Below are 17078 nucleotides of genomic sequence, written 5' to 3' on the forward strand. Positions count from 1 at the left end.
GTGCCGTCGGGTGGCGTGAGCTGGGGTCTGGAGCGAGCTGGCGCTGCTGTCAGCAGGGTGGGGGGCTCCGGCTTTCGAGGGCGTCCGAAATAACCGCCCCCTCGCCGCGTTCGGGGCGAGCCGGTCCCGCTGGGTATCCTGAGGAGGCGGGAGAGCAGCGCTGCCGTGGCGCACCGGCGGCTCTGGCCCTGTGGAGTGTGGCACTGATCTCGTAGTGAGGTGTCACCAGGAAAGGGAGCTGTGCCAATCGGAAAGATCAGCAGGTCAAAGGTGATGGTCTCCAACTCAAGAATGTCATGTCTGCATTGTGGAGTCTCAAGTCTGGCACTCCTTCAGGCTGTTTTTCTTCATATGTAGGAAAGGCTCGCTCAGCAGCAAGTACAAGTGCCTGCTGTTGGTGTGGTGGCTCTGCCTGACTGCTGTTTCCCAACTCCTTTGTCTCTTGTAGCGATGACTGTTTGAAAGTTAAATGGAATTTGAGGAACATCTGGCACCTGTAAGGTTAGAGGTGGTATAATATATTGTTGCAGCTAGTCAGCTGTTGAGGTGGGAATAGAAACTAAAAGTCGGAAAGCCTGACCAGATTCCTGAGTAGAGAACTACCTAAATGAAGGATGTGACTTTATCTGCTGAAAATAGGTTCTAGTGGAATGGAGACTATTCTGGATAGCTGCTGGTGACAAACACAGTGCCTATGCCCCTCAAGGGGCATTTGTGGAGCGAAATACATGGTGTTGCAGGCTCTTGAATGAAGCACAAAGTCTGAGAAGGTTTTGTAGCTTGTCCGGAAGGAAACCCAAATCCGCTCAGATGCAAGGCCATCCTTGGACCTTCAGCACGGTGGGAGAGATCACTGCATGTAAGCTGAGGGCATAGTTGGTATGTGATCCTGCAAAGGCTAGTAGTGCAGATATAAGTATAAGCAACAGGTTTGTAGTGCTAAATCCTGTGAAACCTGCTTGAACCTTATTCCTAGTAATGCTCAAGGTGCTGCTAAAACTCCTGCGGCTGGGTGGGAGCCGTGAGGAGCCGTGGCAGTCACAGTTGCTCTCTGCTAACTAACTGTGACTCTTGCTGTAAACTGGTCTGGCAGCAAGACCAAATACTGTGTTGACCCAATCTCAACTGACCTTTAGCTTGTTGCTTTTGTATGTGGCTATTGGAGTTCTGACCTTGACTGTTTCCAAGCACGTAAGGAAATCGGAGGGAAGAGAGTACACTGAGGTACTATTTTAAGTCTTATGTGGAACAACTTGCATCTACTATTCTTAGCTTTTTGTGTGGTGGGTCAACACATTTGAGCTGCCCTGCTTATAGCATGACATCAGTTCTGCTTTGCACTAAGTTAGGACTCCTGAGCCTACTCTGGAGGCAGGACTCTGAAGCTTGGTTGAGGCCAAAAAAAGAAAGGTAGTTTGATTCATAGTGGCTTGACGTTCCGTGCTGAGTGAACTTTCTTGCAATATCCCATTAATACTCTCTACTGCCTTCACTCTAGAAGTCTTTTGCTTTTTTCAGATTAACTGGGTAATGAAATGAAAGAACTGTGACTGAAAAGGGTGAAGAATTCAGAATAGTGTGTGTAGGCAGCTACCAGTGTTGGTCTTAATGCATTCTTGGAGTGAGGAGAGGAGGTAAAGCACAACTCTATGTAGTCCTGTAAGGTTAGGAAAAGCAATGCTTAGATTCAGTAACTGGGTCTCAGTGCTGAAATAATCTCAGACTTCTCTTGAGTCTCAACAGTATGCCTGAACAGTCAGCTACTTTCCATAGCAAAAATCTACCTCTAGAGGCAATCTTTCCCCCTAAGATTCTATAGACTGATTTAGATTACATTTGTTTTAAGATAGTGCCAGGCAGTGTAGGTCCCTCGAGGCTGTTTAAGTAGGTGCTGATACCCCTTCAGGTGAGGAAACAGCGTGGGCAAGATGAAATGGGACTACTGAAGAGGGGTTTACATTACTAGAGAGCAGTAAGGGGAAGGCCAAGTTGATGTGTGAGCATAAATATAGTAAAACATTTGTCTAGTTTTACTGTGAACAGAATTGGGTTTAGGTCCATCTGCTTTACTAGTGAAACCAGTAATGGATTGGGCAGTGTTTGAAACAAAACTGTGTAGTAATGTATTCATACTTTGTGTGCTTGGCCAAACTTAATCATTGTGATGAGAAGTGGAATTATCTTCATCATGGCAAAGCTCTTCTGCATCTAAAGAGGGATCAGCTCTAGAATTGCTCTGGGCCCTGTTAGTCATCAACTGTTGCCCCTAACTTCTTAAACGGCTGTATGTTTAGTGGATAGGTGGTCATGGCATCTCCCTGAAAAGGGAGGGGGAGAGAATGCCAAGTATTTTCAGACACAGGAAATTAAATGGGAACGCTTCTAATGAAGTGGGTGTAGCCCAAAGTGTCTTGGTCAGCATACTTAAAAGAGGGTAGAATGTAGAAATGGCAGAGTCAGCTGTTTTATTCCCTTCGGGTATGAAGTTTGAAGTCCTTTTATGCAAGTTCTGTGAAGTCATCAGAGCAACACTATGAAATAGCTCCAAATGCTGACCAGAAACAATGAACCTTCCTGGAAGTAACAGTATTGGGGAAGAATAAAGCTTCATCTAAATCCTAAAAGGAATGCTTTCCTCCCCTGGAGCACAGGCATGAACTGCGTGAGTAGCTCTACATAAACAGATAAGAGAACACTGGTTTTCATGTTTGCTTTTATTTGGTAGGGCTCCAAATAAGGAGCTGCTAGAGGCAACAGATCTTTGTGCAGTCTGGAAGAGATACTATGAAGGTCACTGATTCTTTTGCAGCGAAGATGGCAATTTTCTGCTTTGCATTGTTAACAATCTTCCCTTCTTGTTCAGAGAATAGTAGGTGCTGTCTAAAAGCACACATTGCTGGACTTCTGGTCAAAATTAAGCTTTGTCTTTTGAAGGCATGCTGAGCAGTGGACAATGTCAAGAACAGGAGTTAAAAGAACCTTGCCTGCAGAATTAAAAACTTGATGCTCTTGTTCAATTTGTAGTTGGTCCAGATTGCACTCATGAGTTACTCCTTCAGCCTAGCCGTGCCTCATCTCCTGTGAAACAGGACTAAGTTAGTTATCCTTGGTACTGCAAGAAAAGTAGGTAAGACCTCCAAGAGGGAGTTAATGTAGGGACAGGGAATATGGAGGCTTTGCTTCCTACAGCTAGTGAGAAGCTTATGTGAAGTGAAGGTGATGCAAATCTCTTGCAGAGAAGTCTTTTGCTGAAATTCATGCCTTGATAACACTTGGTAGAAAGCTACCACTTCTCATTCTGCTCTCTTTGAAGCGATCTTTGCAAGTGTATTGTCTCCATAGCTTAGTTAAGTAGAGCTTGTCCAAAGCAGTGCTGAAAGCTTGCATTCATGGGTCTTCCATCACTGATCTGGTCTGAGTTCACTTGCTACCTTGTCAACACGACTGGTTAGAATGAGTTCTACTGTTATCCCTGTTCCTTTCCTGGTACGCAAAGACCAGGCAGAAGCACTACACCTCAGCCTGGCCTCACTGTCTGTTCTTTGTTCAGCTATGGTGATCTAATAGGACACTAGCTACAGGTTTAAAAGCAATTAGTCATGCTGTTCTGTGGAATTAAAACCCACACTGGATTAGGCATGGAACTTCCTTGTGCTGCCAGGGTGACCAACATGCTAATAATTCTTGTTGCTGATACCTAGTCAACTGTCTCTGAGTATTAAAAAAATGTAGCTCCAAGGTAGCATCAGTAAGTGTAATGTCTTTTTACCTCATGAGGCATTTCCTGGTAAAGGATAACCGCTTAAACCTAGGAAGCCCTTCTGAGAGGATGTGTGTGCAGTTAAACTGGCTAGAAGAAGGCTCGAGGGAGCTTGGTAACTCCTGTTGACCAAAGTACTGCACTTCTTGACTCAGTCATGCAGGCTGTGATCTTTGCCTCAACTTCCAAAGTCAGATCAGCTCTGTAGGATGCACAAGTGTTCCTGGCTTCAGTTTCCGAAATCTTAAAGCTGACTTGCTTAGTTCAAGCAGATGACATCTAGCAAATGAGATTTAGTCTCAAACTGAGCGGCAGTTTTCTGTATCTAACAATGTGTTCTGAGTTCATCTGAACTTCAGATGATCTTGCCCAAGTACAGCACTGCCTGTTTAGATCAGATCTTCAGTTTGGCCACTTGTGCTCAGCACGGAGCAGCAGCCTGTCAGTAGGGCCTCATCCATGAGGCCTTCAGAAGTAGCAGAAACTTGACCTTCACCACAGTTTCTTCTCTTGGGTTTGTCTTGCCTTAAAGGCTTTGTTAATCTAGCTTTAGAGCTGACTGCAGGAAGATGGCTCCATTTCAGTGCGCTTGTCAGCTATCCTTCATAAGACCAGGCTTCAGCTTGTGTTGTGAAGTGATGGAAGGGCCTCTTCTGCTGGCTTGGCCCTGGGTTGCCCAGCTCGGGGTAACGGCGTGTTGTACCATCCTGCTCGCTCAGCTCCACGTAGCATCTGCGCTGGATTGAGTGGTAACTGCAGGGCAGTGGCCTTGAAATCTCTGATAGAATTGTTTTTGAAAAGCTGCTTTGAAAAACAGCTGGCTGCTGGGGCTGCTTTGGAGGCCATGGCTCTGCAGATGTCGGGAAACAGATGCATGTATTACAAACATGAAAAGGAGCTGGTATTACGGATTCTGCTATGCTTGTTCAGGACTGTAGCTACCAACAAAAAGTAATTTAACTTTTTACCAATGTAAATCCTATTTACCTCAATTAAAATGAGTGTGCCCAAGTCTTTGGGAGGCTTGGGCATGAGACTGTACAGAGAAGTTGTGACTTTAGCTTATGGTAGTGTAACAACCATAGGAGTACTTCTGAAACTGCTGTCTGAGCTGATTTAGGTCTCTGAATCTACATTTGAAGGCTGTAGTGCAGCTCCTGACAACTGCAATGACTAGTTCCCCAATTTAGAGCTGTCACTGAAGCTCCAGATTATAGCCTTACTGATCAAGAGACTGTGTTCTTTGTTTGTGGAGGGAAGTGCATGTTGTCTGTAGAAAGATGAAGTATTAAAACTGATCAGACTTTGTGGAGCTGAGGGACTGAGGTCTGGACTTCAAGTCTGTTTCCTGGTTCATCTCGTCTGTAAGAGCTGGATCTGTTACTCCTTCCTCTGCAGTGTGGACCCCGCTGCAGTAAGGCTTTTGAAGTTTGTTCTTATTAACGACATTAATGCGTTGGAAAATCAGGTTGATGCTCCATGCTATGCTAATCTGGGCCAGTGGAGTCTGTGTTGCTCTGGTGGGTCGCACACTTGCTGCTGTCCTGCTTGTGGAAGCTGCTTGTGAATCTGGATCCTAACGCTGACTTGTCCGTTCTGGGTGGGAGTAAGGCAGCACGAGCTTCCTGCTAGCGATGGCTCGCTGCCCATTCAGTGGTAGGTGAAGCAAAACCACTCAGTAACTTCAGGTCTTTCTCTGCCAAGGAATTCATGTAATGCTGTCGGCTATTTAACAAGATAAATACTTCACTGGGGCTTTTGTCTTGAGTATTTTGATTCTAAGCCAACAAATCCCCAGTGAAATTGCTGCTTGCATAGCTGAGAGCAGAAGCAGTTCTCTTGGGTAACTAGAGTCTTCAGGATTGGGTTTCTAAATGTCTCCAGCTTTCAGAGTAGTCCTTGCTACTGGGTGAACACAGGGCAAAAATATCAGATTCTGTAGCTTCTGACACTTTAAACTAGCAGCTTCCCTCTGGCAGGGAGTCATGTGAAGCAATCGTCTCATGCAGGGATTAACTTAGGGATCTGATAGTAGTTGCCCTGTGGAGACTGTGGTTCTTGTACTGGGGTGGTTTGTTTGAAACCAGCTCCTGTGCTATTCTCAAGCATCCCAACAGCTCTGAAGAACTGCCTTGCTCTTGGGTAGGCTGGGAATGTGGCAGCGCTGGCATGTGCTTTCTCATTTAGGGCACTCAAATTCTTGTATTCAATATTCATAGAAGTGTACAAGCCCCTACAACAAATTCTGACAAACAGGTGAGGTCCTCAGCATGGACTGCAGAAGTGATAGAGTTCTTGGTTGCTGGAAGGCATCAGGCGTTGAAACTTGTTTTTGATCCCAAAGCAAACAAGAGTCTGTTCCAAGAGTTTACAATGAAAAAAAGGTACTTTTGCCTGTCTGATGCAGAGCTCCTGTGTGTGCTTCAGCAAGCAGGAGACGGATAGGGCAAGCAAACAAACAAGCACGTACCTTTTTATGGATCTTGTGACATCACGAGCTGCTGAGTTTCACTCGTTACAAGAAGCCAGTAGGAAAATTAATACTTATTAATCTTGATTACATGGGTACCCTGTCATACCCTTCCTTCTCATGGTCTTGACTTCTTGAATTAGTATGGCAAGCTGTGGCTTTGGCTGCTTTCACTTGTCTGCCCAGTATTGCTGTAGTTATTTTGGTCTGACTGACCCATGGCTTGAGTGTCTGTGTTCTTGCAGGGAGGGGTGCATGCCCAATCCACCCTGCTGGAAGAGGGGGGGATGAACAGCCTCCCTGAGCATCAGAAATGGCTTCATGCAGCATGAAGCACTCCCTGGTTCTCAAACCAAAATTCACTGATGGCTGTGGGCTGATCTAGCACAGATCCAGGCTGTCGTTTAGCTGCCTGTTACTTCTGCATTCAGCAGAGTGGAGTTCTGTTTCTGACAGGAATCCTCAAAGACGTTGGCACTAGCAAAAAGTGCCAAAGCAATCGTCCTGCAGTGGAGAGTTCTCACTGTCTACAGCTTTGGTAGTTGCTCACTTCAATTATTTGGTCTTCCTGTGAATGTCAGCAGAAATGCTAAGCTGGTCATCCTGATCTCATCTATGTTTTTAGCCCGAGACCCTCAGTGACCGGTTAGGGTCATCTGAACCACATAAATGCCACCCAAATATCTTAAAATTCTGGCAGCTTCTCAGGTGGACATGAAGTCATATAATCCTGCAGCCAAACTTCAAGCCATCTTTAGATGACAGTCAGGTTCTCTGTAATTAAAAGTGGTATAAAGGCTCTAGCTGTTCAACTACTTGCTCTGATCAGTAGCTCTCCATGATGAGTTGGACGTAGAGACGTGCTTGCCTAATTCTGTTTGAGTTCACGTAGCACAACCAGATGGCAAAATGAATTGAGATCTGTGAAATGTAGGTCATGCTAAGACTTGAGGATGTCAACAGGCTCATTTCCTTGTTTTGCTCTGGGAATCACCCCTATCACATTTCAGGAGGTCATAACTCAGCAGAGGCATGATTCACGTGGCATTTAATGTGCAGAATGTTAGTCTGAAACAGCGACAGAGCTTACCTATTGCTGATAGACTGCCCTGGTAAATGAATACAAGGTTAAACAAGCAAAAGCTGTTCCCTTGCAAACTCTGCTTAGAGGAGAAACTCTAAAAGGTGGAAACTTCTTCAGGCTGGTGGAGATGTAGAGCTGCTGATGTACTCCTTGAGGCTGATGGTAACCAAGCAGCTCCTGGCCAGAGCTGTAAAATGCTGCTTCCTCATGGTCCAGCAAAACAAGTTGCTGATTTGCTTCCTATCAAGCTTTCTCATCCTGTCAAAACAGTGTTTGTCTTTTCTTGGAAGAGGAGGTGGCAGACCTGACAGTGTCACTAGCATTTGTAAGGACCCAGCTCTGAATTGCGATTTCTTCACTGACTTAACCCAAGATTGGGCAGGCCGCTCAAAGCAGTGGCTTCTTCACAGCTCAGGCTACTGAAACATCTCACTGTGCTGAGAAGTTATTCCTCATGGTTTCTTTCCTACCTCCTAGCCTTAGTGAATGGTACTGGCTTAGCAGTAGGTTTCTGGCTTGCCTCCTGGTCAAAACAATTTGAGGTTGAATGTCTCTGTAGGTCAGAGTATGCTCAAGTGCTTTGGTGTTTTGAAAGCTGAAGGGGTCCTCCAGCCGATGGCACAAACGGGCTATCGCTCCAGATGAGCTCTCAGATGGAGATGGCTGTAGGTTTCCTAACAACCTATGGAATTGAGTTTAAACTTGAGACATATTTAAAGTAGCGTCACAGCAGTCACAACTGGACAGGCTTTGCTTTGGAAAGCAGGTATTTGAAACTCTTCTTTGGTAAACCTCTGTACTGAGGCAGGCCTGAGTCTTGTTCACAGGACACACTGCTCCAGTTCAGATCCATTTCAACTTGCTTTAAGCTTCTCATTCACAGGAATTTGGTATTTGCTGAGTAAATGCTGGAGGTACTCAGAGCACACCCAGGGTTTCTTTGGGGGTACACTCAGAACAAGGAGAAATTGGCTTTGGGGGGATTTTTTTTTTGGCAGTTGTCTCTGTCAATAAGAAGCTTGGGTTATGAGAGTTGAAGGGAAAGTGGTGATACAGAGCAGATGTGATCAGTTGTAGCATTTATCATTGACAGGAGTGGGAGTTGTGATGAGTACAGGAAATATGCCTGAATCTGTGTAGCTGTGCGCTTTGGAAGTACTCCTGTTCTGTGTTGCATGCAGTTGAGCTAAATGGCTGGGAAGGCACTGAGACTTCACTTCTGGATAACTATGGATGTAAACCAGCTTGTCTTGCTGTTCTTGCAGTGGTTTTGTGCTTCCGCGCAACTCTAGAGATTTGGTGCTGGGGAGATGGGGTGGCAGTTCTGATCACGGGTGATGCTACCTTTTTGTGCTGTTCAGCATAGCTGGATTTGAACAGGCTTCTCTTGAAGAATGGGGCCAGTAGCCTGAGGACCTTGAATGATGTGGGATAAGGGCATTGGGATGGGGTCTGGGAAGTGGCAAGTGTTGGGTGTTGCTTCTGCATTTGCATCAAGCTGTTGAGACTCTTGTTCTGTGGTAAGTACCCGTTTGCAGCAGGGATGGGAAGCAGTTGTTTTTAGTCTTGGAACATGCAGCCTGTGCCTGGAAAGCGGCTGCTACCGAATGACTTCCCTCCCTGTGGGACTGCTCTAAGATGCAGTGTTTAATGGCTTGGTGTGAGTACCTCTAAACTAACAGACGAAATATAGAAAGTCCCTTTGCCTGAATACCTTGTGATCTAAAGGGCTGACATACAGAACTGCTTCTTGTAGTGGCTTACGTGCTATGCTTGAACATCTCTGTTGCACTGATAGTCTGAAGTTGCTGCCTTGTGAACTTGGGAGAGGAGGAAGGAGCTAAAGGTCAGCCTCAGTTACCTCCACGTACTGAGTAATTGTTGTTTTAATAGACTAAGCTCTAATGACACCAATTGGTGTGCTGGCTGTTCTTTACTTGCCTCACCCTAGCAAGGTGTGTGTAACATCCACGTGCAGTGGAAGTGCTGGAGGACCCACTGGTGGGGAGGAAAGCTTGTGTTACCAATATCCCTTCTCCAAGGAGGCTCGGAAGACTGAAGATCCGTCTGAAGGAGCTGCTGACTGACAGAAACTGCCCAATAGTGCTGTGGTGCATGCAGTTAATAACTTCCCACTGTGGGAAGGAGCCACCACCTGCCTGTGCTGATGGTGGCTGCAGATCAAACCCACCCTCTAGAACTGGTACAGCTGGTCTGTGAGTGTGTCACTAACCCTGACCTCCTCTTCCAGTTGCAGCCTGCCTCCGGGTGGATCCCAGTGCAGAACCTCCAACATCTGTAACTCTTGGCACTCCTGCACTTAGGCCACAATGGCAGGTCGAGGTGGAGCTGCTCGACCGAATGGACCAGCCGCTGGAAACAAAATCTGCCAGTTTAAACTTGTTCTCTTGGGAGAGTCGGCAGTGGGGAAGTCCAGCCTCGTTCTGCGCTTCGTGAAGGGGCAGTTCCACGAGTACCAGGAGAGCACGATTGGAGGTGAGTGCCAACTCCACATGCCTATGGCTAGAAGGTGCTCGCCTCACTAATGCAGTCCAGGGGTATCAGAGGTAATAATGACTATTTCCATCTGGTCTGGGGCTTTTGCTATAAATAGTGAAGCAGCTAATGCTTTAACTCTTGGTTTACAATTTATTTGTTAGCGTGAAGATCAGTGCAGCAGAGAATAATGCTATGGCAACCGTGCACTCTGCCTCTAAGGCGTCTTTGCTTCCAGTGCTTGAATTCCTGCTTTTAATTAGAACTGAGGCCTTCAGCTTGGTTTATAGCCCTTAATTATCTTTTCAGACCATGACCTGGGATTTCGGGGCTGTTTCTAGCCTGATGCCGTTAACTACTTCCACAGCTCTTTCAGGTCTAGTAGTTCTTTAGCTTGAAATCATTAGCACAGTGTCACCAATTAAAGGTCGATTGGTACCTGGGTCTCTGGGCAGTAATATTAGGAGGTGCGTACTGAGAAGAGGCTTGAATTGTCCCTATAGTAACCCATGCAGGCAGTAAGCATAGCTGTGAGTATAGCTTATGGGCAAGCATGGCTTAATGCTGTGCTGCAGAGGTCCATGTGGGTACTCTGCTGTTCTGCTTCAATCTGTATCCAAGGCTGCCTGCCTTTATCCTAGTTGTAACACATGGTATAATACTTGCTGGAACAAGAAAATAACCAGTTAGTAAATTGGGGAGTGCAGTGTAACTGGTCTGACTTCAGAGCTTTGGCACTGTGGTGTTCTCCAAAGCTAATCCCAGCGATGCTGAAGCTGTACTGTGCGATCTGTGAGAGGAGGCTGCTGGGGAAGGGGCTGCCAGCACTGCTGCTCCACTGGCTCTGTTTCCCCAGGCTCTCGGGGCCACCTTCCTGTTGGCTGCCTGGGGGCTCTTGGGTTCTGTGTGCAAGGAGCTTGGTGATACAGCAGAGCTGCACCTTCCACAGCAAGTGGCACTGCACTGGCCTCTGTCTGGGCCTTCTGTTCGCTCCCATGCAAAAGCAGAACTGCTCCAAGCTCCTGGCTCTTGCTGCAGGGGCTCTCCAGCTGGAGGTAAGGCAAACATGTACCTTCTCTTTCAGCTGCCTTCCTAACACAGACAGTCTGCCTGGATGACACAACGGTGAAGTTTGAAATATGGGATACAGCAGGACAAGAGCGGTATCACAGCCTGGCGCCGATGTATTACCGAGGTGCCCAGGCAGCCATTGTTGTCTACGACATCACTAACACAGTGAGTACTGCGTAGGGCTGTGGGTGTTTACTGGGGAGGAGATGTCTGCGCTTGCAGCTGATGCTTCTCAGTTCCCTGGGAGAGTGTCTGGGTTCAGAGCCCTTGCAGATGCCTGCCTGCAGGTACTGAGTTTCTTGAAAACTGCTAACGACCTCTTCCTCAGTTCTGACCAAGGCTGTCTAAGCTGATAAAGGATCCTGCTACAAAGTGCTGTAGAGGCAGAACACTTCTTACAGGAAGACTTGTTCTAATCATATCTTCACTGTGGATTAATAAGAGGCTGCCCTTCCTGACTGCTGCCTCCTGTTTGCTTCCAGGACACATTTGTACGAGCCAAGAACTGGGTGAAAGAGTTGCAGAGGCAGGCTAGCCCCAATATTGTAATTGCACTAGCAGGAAACAAGGCAGACCTTGCTACCAAGAGAGCTGTGGACTTCCAGGTGAGTGGGAATCCAGATCAGTTGTTACCTGAGCAAGTCAGGAAAGCAGCTTTTTAAGTGGGGGTGATAGTGGCTATGTGCAAAATGCTTTGAGGGAGAGTGGAAGTCAAGATTTATGCTGCTGAGGACCCCAGGATGCCACTTAAAGTGAATTGTAGCCTGCCTTTCCCATGCACTCCTTTCACAGCACTTATAGCTCTTGTTGGTAACAATTATGATGAATGTGGAGAACAAGGCCCGCAGAGCACAAGCTTCTGTCTTCAGTCTCTTCTGGTGCCTTACTCGTCTGGGGCTGTCTTCAGCAGTGTATGAAACGGCATCTTTTAGATACAAGACACATGAAGAATCATTCCCAGCTTGTTCTGTACTCTTCACAGCTCTTACCTTACCTAAGGCAGACTTTGAAGGAGAAGCTCTTATCTCAGACCTCTGCACAGGATTGCTTGTGGTGCATTTACAGTGTGTTTTACTCTCCCGGCTAACCAAAGTACAAGGTGGTGTGCTGCTCGGGACATGCTGTGTCTACATTTGGCTCACAAACAGTCTGTGCTGCTGTACCCCAGCTTGGCTGCGGGGACACCAGCCATGCAGTACTGTCAGTGGTACGTGTCTCCCAACTGTCCTGGCCAGGCGGGGTCAGGGGACTGGGGTGGGACAGAGCGTTTCTTCAGTGTTTAGTTTGCCAACAAGTGAAGCGTGTGAAGCCTGCTTGGGCCTCCTCTTGGCAGGATGCCTTTACCATTCTAACGTGATTGTTTGTAGGATGCACAAACATATGCAGATGACAACAGCTTGCTGTTCATGGAGACGTCAGCAAAGACAGCGATGAATGTGAATGAAATCTTCATGGCAATAGGTAACAACTTGTGTGCAGAAGGATGGCTGGGGTGGCTCTGAGCACCAGCAGTGCAGCTCGCTGGAAACTGTGGGAGCTCCCACATCAGCCAGGGTCTGGAGGCTCCTACTGGAGTAGATGACCAGTTTGCTATACATTGTGAATGTTCACTCCCTGAGTGTTTGGAGCCTTTGCCTGGCAAACCCTGTTCCGTCTCTCCCTTTATCTGAGGTGGTGAGTAAGGAAGGAGCAGGGCTGATGACAGCCAGAGCTAGGAGTGGGTTTGTTTGCTGTACTTGTGCTGCTAACAGTGTCCAGTCCCAGACTCCTTAAGAGGTGGGACCTTGGGCCAGAGCAAGCTGAGCTCAGCCTGTGGTCTGCAGTGGGGAGGAGGTTGACCTCTGCAGAGGAGCCTACTAACATCTTGTTTCTTTCTAGCCAAGAAACTGCCAAAAAATGAACCCCAGAACACTCCTGGTGGCCCAGGTAGGAATCGGGTGGTTGACCTTCAGGAGAGCAGTCAGCCTAGCAGGAGCCAGTGCTGCAGCAATTGAGCAACCGTTCCCGCCTGACAGAGCCCTTCAATGACGTGACTGGAATCCACGCTAACAATCGCACTTACCGTAGAGCGGCTGCTGCCGGTGGCTGCTGTGATTTCTCCATCCCTTTCTGATCATAGGCTGGAGGGAGTTCTTCCACCTGCACCTTTCTGTACAAATACTAATTCAATTCTAAGTCTTAAGTCACTTTTTTAATATATGAACTTCTGCTCTTCCCTCTTCCTGGTGGTGGTGGATGCATGACCTGGTGTCTGCCCAGCCAGCTCATCCCTGCCCACGGGTGAGGGCCAGCAGCACCCAGGTCCCACAGTACTGTAGTTCACTATTGGAAACAAAGGGATATTGAGACTAGACAACCTTGTTTAAAATTACCCGTATGTAAAAGCTAAGGCTAATACCAGTATGATATGCCTAGAACAACCACTAAACTGTAGCATTATAGTGACAAACTCTGGCTTTTCAGCCACTTATTGACCAAATCAATTATGAGTATTCTGGGGTGGGGCAGAGGGAAGCAAAACTGGCTTCTTCTGTATTTTGTATTGTGTGTTTCTTCATGTAACCAATCAGTATCTTGTCAATATAGTACCTACAACTAGCTGCCTGTTGTCTTTATTTGTGTTGGACTCTAGCATGCCAACTCTTCTTTTTTTTTCTATCTCCAGTTATGCACTAATCCTGTTGCAACTTTTGCAAAAATCTTGTATAGAAAATTGTCCTTTTTTTGATGGTTGTGATGCCACTAATGTTGTTAACCCTACTCTAGTGTGAATACACATGGTTTACTGATGTACAGAGGTGGGGTGGGGGAAACCTCGGATAACTTGTCAGTGGAAACAATATGTATTGCAAAAGCCTGTAATTCCACAAAGTATGAAGGGAGGTATTAAAATGGCTTCTGTTGCCAGACTCTAACTGATGTTGGCTGCTGCCTAGTGCCTAATGCAATGTCTTATGCATACTGGTATTTAAGAGGAACTGTCAACTTAGTCTTCATCACAAACTTCAGTTTTGTGTGATTAAAAAAAATTTTTATAAACCTATCATAATCAACAATGTTCATGTTTCTTAATCAGCTCAAACCAGAAGGGGAGTGGACCAGAACATAACAGTTGTGCTGGAGGCTGAGATGTGCTCAGCTGCTGTGGTGTGTACAATGCCTGGCTTTCTTGTAGGGAGACGTGCCCTTCCTTGGGCAGGGCAAAATGTGGGCTGCTTGCCCTTGGACCTCTGTCTGGGCTGAACCAGCAGCTCCTGCAGCAGTCAGCTCCCTTGGGAGGCAGGAACCTCCTTATGCTGATGCTGCAGGGGATTCAGTAAGCATGTGGTGTTGCTGTGCAGCGGTGTGCAAGGAAGCTTGAGGCAAATAGTGGGAATTACTCATTGCCTAACACTTCTAGGGGAGCTACCTACAGTGCAGGCTGGGAAGAAGTGGGGGGAGCAGTATGCGGAGGAGCTCAGCTTGACAACTGGACAGGCTTGGGAATACCGTGCTCAAGTATTAATGAACAAAATGCCTCTGTCCCTGGAGGTTGATGGCCCCGAATGATGCTACTCTCCTGTCACCGCTTCGTGGACCTTGAGATCCCTACACACATGGGTGAGACCTGGAGTCAGTATGGAAAACGCGTCCTCCTGCAGCTACCACGATGCTGCTGGGCTGGCACCCTGTGTGCTTGGGAGAGCTCCAAGATGGTGATGTTCTGGTGCCTGAACCTGCTGCCTCTCCTCGCTTGTGTGGCTGCTGCTGAAGCTCTGCGGGAGGCAGAGCTACAGTCAACAGCGTAACTGTCCCTGGGCTGGGCTTGCCCTTAACTTGTGGTGTTGGGGCTCTGAAAGTTCTGCTGGGTAGCTGTGAATAAAGTTGTCTGTGTGAACAGCCTTGGCTCATGTGGGCTTCATCCCCTATCCAAAGTCTTGGTGCCTCTTGCTCATGCTGGATTTCCTTACAGTCCTGGAAGGGTCTGGAGCAACTCCGTGACTGAGTTCCCAACACTTGGCTGGAGCACAGGCTGCCTGCAGTGTGTGGGCTCAAGGCCTCAAATGGGCTGTGCTCACCTGGTGCCATGGGTGCTGCTTGTTTCTGTCCCCTGCGAGGAAGCCTTGCTGCTCATCTGCCAAAGGAGCTCGGGACATCTGAGGCCTCATTGCCTCCAGCGTGGTTTGGACTGGTGCTGCTGGTTTCCCCGGGCAGCAAGAGAGGGACCTGTGGGAGAAGGGCTTCCCCAGCCCCAGCTGGAGGTCTCGGGCACACAACGCGAGGTGCTGTTGCCATCTGCTGGTTCTTTTACTCTTTTACTCGGTTCCTGGTTGATGGGGCTTCCTTCATTTCTGCTCCTTCCAGGACTTTGGGTCTCCATCTCCACGAAGGAGCCTGCGATGCCCTGAGGGGGGGTCTGGCTGCCCAGCTGTGAGGGATGCAGTGTCCGGGCTGGGGACCTGCTGCTGGCTGCAGAGGTGAGCAGCTGTGCTCCGCAGAGCGGAGCCTCCTCGCTGCTGGCACACCGCTGCCGTGGGGAAGGGCTGCCCAAGCTCGGAGCAGCTTTGGCAGAAGCAGGCGTGCCTGCCTGCATACCTGCTGCCTGCTCGGGCCTGAGCATGGGTGGTTGTGGGGGTTACACACGGCGCCTGGAGAAGGCTTCACCCTCCCTGCTGCTGGGACCTCAGAGGGGGCTCCAGCAGCCCCTTTCCAAGCTGCATGCGGGGAAAGCGTGGGTACGACAGGGGCACCCTACACCCAGCCAGGCCATCCAGTGCGGTTGTCTTCCCACTCAGCAGCCTCGCCCAGGGAGTGAGGGGCTGCGGAGCTAGTGCAGCTGCTGACGGTAGTGAGGAAGGAGTGAGGGCAGCCCGCCTGCTGCCTGGGAGAGCTGCCCCTGCTCCCGTACAGGTGAGAGGGGCTGCCCCTCTCTGCTTGGGAGCTTTCTGCCTCCCCCTACCCCCACAAGCAGCACAGGGCTCACAGATGCCTTCCCTCCCTCTGGGTCCGCTGTCGGCCCCATTTTGTGCGTCTCTAAGGCAGCAAGAGAGGTTCTTCCCTCTTCGTGCATCCAGCTCCTCTGGCATCAAGAGCTGAGACCAGGGCCCAGCCTCCTCATCAAGCAACACCAAGAGAGCACAAGCAGGTTCTATGCAAAAGTATTTTTATTGGATACAAAAGCATTCCAGTATAGTGAAAAAAATGACATCATTGCTGATGGAGCTTGTCTGGGCTAAAACCCGAGACTTGCTGCTGTCTGCTCCGGTCCTGCCGCAGGCCATCGGTTCCCCTCCCGTTACACCTGGGCTTTCTTGGTGGCTCCGGCCTCAGAGGCTGGCCCGGGCTTTGGGGCTGCAGGGCTGACCTGGATGGGCACGTTCCTCTCCGGGACGGCTGGCAGGGCCAGACGGGGGGCCTCGATGCGGAGCTGCCCCTCCTTGGACAGGGAGCACGTCAGCGCCTCGGCGTCCACCTCCTCAGGCACGTCCCACTCCCGCTTCAGCACCTCGTACTTGTAGGAGAAGGAGCCCTTCTCATCCGTGCTCTGTGTCTCCTTCTGCCCCACCAGCACCACCTTCCTGCCCACCACCTTCACCGACAGCTGCTCCGGAGCAAAGTTCTTGACGTCCTGGCAGACAGAGAAGCCCTCCCCGGAGCCCTGGGTCAGGGCTGCGCTGGTGCTCGGAGCTCGTTCCGTGGTGATGCCGATCCGGCCGGGGCTGCTCCCGCTGCTCAAGAACTGCTCGAAGCTGCTCATGAACTCCCGAGCTTTCTCCATCTCCTGCTGCAGCTCAGTGAAGATGGTCTCTGCGTGCGGCCAGAGGGTCCTCACTGTGCCCAGGCGGGTGGCCAGGGAGCTGGAGGCAAATGGTGCGAGGTGCATTCGGCAAAGCATCGCTGCTGGCGCTGGTGCTGGTGCTGGCGCTGGCGCTGGCGCTGGTGCTGGTGCTGGTGCTGGTGCTGGTGCTGGTGCTGGTGCTGGCGCTGGCGCTGGCGCTGGTGAAAAAACCTCCCCTGCCCAGGGGTGTGCCCCTTCCAGAACACTCTCTCCCCACGCACCCTCCTGGAGCCATCGCCTATTTTTGCGAGGCTGATTATCCGCCGGCCAAAATAGCAGCGCCTGCTTCTGGGGACGAGTCACACGCCGCAAATAGTGAGCTGCAGTCACTGCTGGGAGCTCGGGTTTCTGCAGAGCCACCGTGATGCAGCAACACCCG

General features: G+C 49.2%; 2 protein-coding genes across 4 annotated transcripts; one reads left to right on the forward strand and one right to left on the reverse strand.

The window, feature by feature from the left end:
* The first annotated feature begins 9565 nt into the window (after positions 1-9565).
* RAB5B (RAB5B, member RAS oncogene family) lies at positions 9566-13924 on the forward strand. 3 transcript variants are annotated; one of them, XM_009703648.1, is made up of 5 exons: positions 9566-9810; positions 10895-11046; positions 11364-11486; positions 12249-12342; positions 12760-13796. In XM_009703648.1, the coding sequence occupies exons 1-5, from the start codon at positions 9645-9647 to the stop codon at positions 12873-12875; spliced, it is 651 nt and encodes a 216-aa protein (XP_009701950.1). In that variant the 5' UTR covers positions 9566-9644; the 3' UTR covers positions 12876-13796. The 3 variants fall into 3 exon arrangements, with proteins under 3 accessions (XP_009701950.1, XP_009701952.1, XP_009701951.1); XM_009703649.1 differs by having other exon boundaries at positions 9645-9810; positions 10916-11046; positions 12760-13924; XM_009703650.1 differs by lacking the exon at positions 11364-11486 and having other exon boundaries at positions 12760-13924.
* A 2087-nt stretch (positions 13925-16011) lies between these two features.
* Positions 16012-16840, reverse strand: LOC104164351 (heat shock protein 30C-like). Its single transcript, XM_009703652.1, has one exon. It carries the CDS (start codon positions 16754-16756, stop codon positions 16157-16159), a length of 600 nt encoding a protein of 199 aa, XP_009701954.1. The 5' UTR covers positions 16757-16840; the 3' UTR covers positions 16012-16156.
* Positions 16841-17078: the final 238 nt, after the last annotated feature.

The sequence above is a fragment of the Cariama cristata genome, unplaced genomic scaffold, assembly GCF_000690535.1.
Source record: "Cariama cristata isolate BGI_N322 unplaced genomic scaffold, ASM69053v1 scaffold35607, whole genome shotgun sequence".
In the NCBI taxonomy this organism is placed as follows: domain Eukaryota; kingdom Metazoa; phylum Chordata; class Aves; order Cariamiformes; family Cariamidae; genus Cariama; species Cariama cristata.